This window comes from Gossypium hirsutum, chromosome D05, assembly GCF_007990345.1.
Source record: "Gossypium hirsutum isolate 1008001.06 chromosome D05, Gossypium_hirsutum_v2.1, whole genome shotgun sequence".
Lineage (NCBI taxonomy): Eukaryota > Viridiplantae > Streptophyta > Magnoliopsida > Malvales > Malvaceae > Gossypium > Gossypium hirsutum.
In genome coordinates, this window is record NC_053441.1 from 9,626,476 (window position 1) to 9,630,600 (window position 4,125).

At 36.2% G+C, this 4,125-nt stretch overlaps 1 protein-coding gene across 1 annotated transcript; it reads right to left on the reverse strand.

The window, feature by feature from the left end:
* Nucleotides 1–1,212: 1,212 nt before the first annotated feature.
* On the reverse strand, nucleotides 1,213–3,066 carry LOC107906343 (patatin-like protein 7). The gene is made up of 2 exons (XM_016833314.2): nucleotides 1,957–3,066; nucleotides 1,213–1,846 (listed from the first exon to the last, which is right to left on the reverse strand). The coding sequence occupies exons 1-2, from the start codon at nucleotides 2,872–2,874 to the stop codon at nucleotides 1,472–1,474; spliced, it is 1,293 nt and encodes a 430-aa protein (XP_016688803.1). The 5' UTR covers nucleotides 2,875–3,066; the 3' UTR covers nucleotides 1,213–1,471.
* Nucleotides 3,067–4,125: the final 1,059 nt, after the last annotated feature.

Genomic DNA, 4,125 nt, shown 5'->3' on the forward strand with positions numbered 1-4,125 from the left:
AAGGCATTACTCAATAAAATTTTGAAATTTTGTTTTAACCAAGAATATTTCAAACTGGAAGCTTAGCACTGCCATCACCCGACAGCTGTCCAAGTAACTGGTAGCAAAGTGACGCAAGTTTGATCATTTTACTTGAATCCGTAATTGCAACATCAACTGGGAGCTTGAGTTGCAATGCAGCATCTTCTAAGGTGATGTTGTGCTCCCTACATAGCAAATAAAACGTGTGAGTCTCCGGACGTCACCTCTCAATCAAGATGGATATAAAATCAACCCTAAGCTCAAACATTCTAATCAATGTTACTGTTCCAAATCCCGTGGCATCCACCCAACCTCTTTTCGTTTAGCTTTTTTTTCCTCTCTTTTTCAGCTTTTTTTTTCTGTCAACTTATTTAAAAAAAAATTTAACACAGGTGTCGACAATGTGTCGAGCAACATCAAAAAAAATATTTTGTTATCTTATATCCTATCTTTTAGTATATTTAGTAGAAAAAACTGGTATTTTTGAAAATTTTATATAAAGTGTTGTTAATAAGTCAAGCGTTACCACTTAAAAAATTGTTATCTTTTCTCATGACATTATTAGATATAATTTGTGATAAAGTATAAGTGGTGTCGCCTAACAGTGAGATGACACCCATATTCAGTATAAATTTCAACTTATTCTCTTAATTAATCTTTACTTCATATTATTTTATTGTTTTTATAAAATAACCAACATGTAACACTATTTAAGTCTTCTAACAACCACACCACCTAAGTTTACAAAAATTAAAAAATAAATAAATAAGATAAGATTTGAAATTACCGCTTATCTTTACCTTGTTGACTTTCAGCACTGAATTTAGTTAATGGAAAAAGATTTTGAAATTTGAGGCTTTACTACACATATTTGAAACCTGTTTAGGAAGCAAATTGTATTATTATATATAATTATGATACGTAAGTTTGTTGTTTCATTTTCGATGATTATATTTTATCTAAATTAATTAATAGTGAAATTTAAAAAATAAAAACAATGTCCCAGTATCAATGTAGGTGGTCCAGGTATATGAGCTATCTATGATTCTAAGTGCAAATTATGGTCGTCCCCAATTATAATATGTAGAACCCTACAATTAAATCAAGCATATTGTATATCTATAATGTAAAATGAGATATCTGAACGTGCCATCCATATCATAGAGTGAAAAATAAATGTAGTCCATTCCATCACCAATGAACTAAAACATATATATTATGTCTGACTATACAATAATAATAATAATAGAAGCCTCTTCAGGCTTCTCAATTCCGCATATAAGAACAAAACAATAGAAATAGTTAAGTACAGTTTACACTTTACAGCTCAGCTCGGCTAGGACACCGCTTAATATTATATTACTAGTATTAATTAATTATATCCCGAGCGGCAGCATTAGCCTGAAACGAATTAATAATGGCGTTGTAAAAATTGGGATGTGAAAGTGAATTAATTTTGATGGTCTAACGACCATGAAGACGGAGTTGAAGAAATTGTGGTGGCGGAGGCCGATGAGGTTCTGGGCGTTGCCGCTGACTGCTTCTGCTTCAACACCACCGTGGGGAGGATGCCGGTTTTCCTCCTTTCTTGCTCTTTGATTAACTCACCTCCCATCATCTCCAGTTTCTCCAAATTCGTCACCTCACTCCTCTTTTTCCCTTTGAAAAGATGCGACTCCACGTTTCTTTGACCTAGCATCTCCTTTGTAACGCTCATCACTACATCGCTTTCACTATTTGGCTTAACGTTAGGGGTCCCCTGAATTCTCACGTACTTGCTTCCATTTCCGCTTCCTCCGAATGCCATTGAAACTGCTTGATCAACCTGTACATATGGTTCGTTAATTTCAGCCATGGGACGTGCATTTTAGCTAGTTTTGATTAATAATATGTTTCATTTTTCATATATGAATTAAGATTCATTTTTGTACTTACCATATCGGAAGCTCCCTCGCCGGCGATTCTAAGAAACCTTGTCGGGGCGGGAGTCAGAGTAGGGTCGCCGGAACCGAAGCCGGACTCTCCATTCCCCAAAGACAGGACCAAAAGATCCTCCACCCCATTACAAAACGGGAACTCCTGCTTATTATTCAGCACGTGTGTTATCGCCGCCGCAGCTGGATTGTTCATGGCCATCCCACCTTCTACCGCCAGGATCTTCGTCCTCTCATCCACTGACTTCATTCGCACTGCTCCCACAACCGTCGGATCAGCCGACGTTGCGTAGCACACGTCTTTCATCTTGAAATCATAGCCGTCCATTTCCAATGCATCAGCGCGGGAAAACAAGAATGGCGCGTTGGAACAGAGATCGTAGCAGGGTATCAAAATCGGCTTCAAGGTATCTTTCAAAGTCAGCTCCCCGAAAGTTTTGCTCAACAGTTTCTTCACCTTCGATGGACGGAAAAGTCGACGGAATATTCCCTGAGGCGAGGAGGGAAAGAGTTTCCGACGGTTTTTCAGAAGGAACTGAAGAGCTTGGTCGGCAGTAAAAATGGGAGCGCCATTTTCAGCGCGAGTAAACAACAATGCGGCGAGAATCGCACCAGCACCAGAGCCTGCAACAACGTCGAAATACTGGGCAATGACGACATTGGGATTCCCCGACTTTTGACGGAGAAAAGTCTGGAGGGTAAGGAGGGACTGGGCGGCCAATATACCATCGGAAAAGCTCCCACTGTCAATGGATAGGATTCTTACTTTCCCGGAAAGCTGATTTCCAGATTTCAAGTGGTCTTCTTCACGGGTTTTGCCAGCAGCATTATTCTCGTGATCACCGAAAAGAAATTTGTTTTCAAGGATGGAGAAGATCTGGTTAGTAAGGGAGTCGACTTCGTTAATTAGAAGAGCCATCTGGTCAAACAATTAAAGATATGAGAATGAAAGAAAGGTAGAGGTGTTTTACTTTTAATTTGTTCGGATTCAAGATGGGAGAGAATGGGAATTGGAATTGGAATTGGAATTGGAATTGGAATTGGAATTGGAATTGAAAGAAGTAGACAAGTTGATTGGACTTTGGAGACCTTGCATATATATACTATCTACACGGTGATGGAATTGGAAGACGACTGAATAATAGATAAAATTAAAAGGAAAAAAACAAAAAAGAGTAAAATTGTCGACTGTTGAGGAATTCGTGCGTTTATTTTTATTATATTTTATTATAAAGGAAATTGAGAGAGAGAGAGAGGAGACGGGTCCAGGAACATTCTTTACACTGAAGATTAATCGGCGAGTTTTTGTTTGTAAGACTCGCTATGCAGTTAGAATTTAAATTAGAATAGTATTTTATTTAGGATAAATTTTACAAAATAGCCACTCCATTATTAATATTTATGTTACATAGTTGGGTCATCTTGGTTATTTCAGTTAAAATCACAAGTTGACGTGAAAGTTAAAAAATAGTATAATAACAAATTTAGCTTTCGACTTTTATATATTATATCGATTTAGTCATAATTTTAAAAAATTAACCCTCAGAATTTACAAATATTCTTAATTTGATCTTATTTCTAAAAAATTCAAATAAATATATACAAATACATAAATATTTTCAAAAAATATATAATAAGAAATTTAAATTTTATATTAATATTAAATAAATATAATTATATTAATCTTAAATAAAATAAAATCCCCTACCCTGTCTCTCTCCCTCTCCTCGTCCCCCCACCCCCGTCTCTCTCTCTCTCTGCTGCTAATCCTTAATTTGCAGCAGCAGTTGTAACTAAATACATATGATCTCTTCAGCTTACCTCTAAGGCTCTAACTAAATGTAGCTTCAAAGAATGTTATTTTCCTCTATTTTTTCTTGTAATTCCCGGACCACTTTATACCATTTATCATTTTGTAGCTTTGCCTCACCCGTCAGTTCTGGAGCTCTTAAAACCAGGCTAACTACACGGCTTTGCAATTGGGGTTCATTACAGTATGTCCATTATGCTCAACTCGAGGTTTAATGTAACTCTCACGAAAAAAACTATTCAGTTTTATTGTGTCCCACAGCATTTACTTTGCCAAATGAGCGTGAAAGATATTAGGATGTGATTATATTTGGACTGTTAAATATAATTATATTTATTTAATATTAATGTAAATTTTAAT

Excerpts from the sequence above, each read along its gene's own strand:
- LOC107906343 (XM_016833314.2), bottom strand. The coding sequence starts at position 2,874 with ATGGCTCTTCTAATTAACGAAGTCGACTCCCTTACTAACCAGATCTTC. Across the intron at positions 1,847-1,956 it reads GCGAGGGAGCTTCCGATATG|GTTGATCAAGCAGTTTCAAT; the intron begins GTAAGTACAAAA and ends CCATATGTACAG.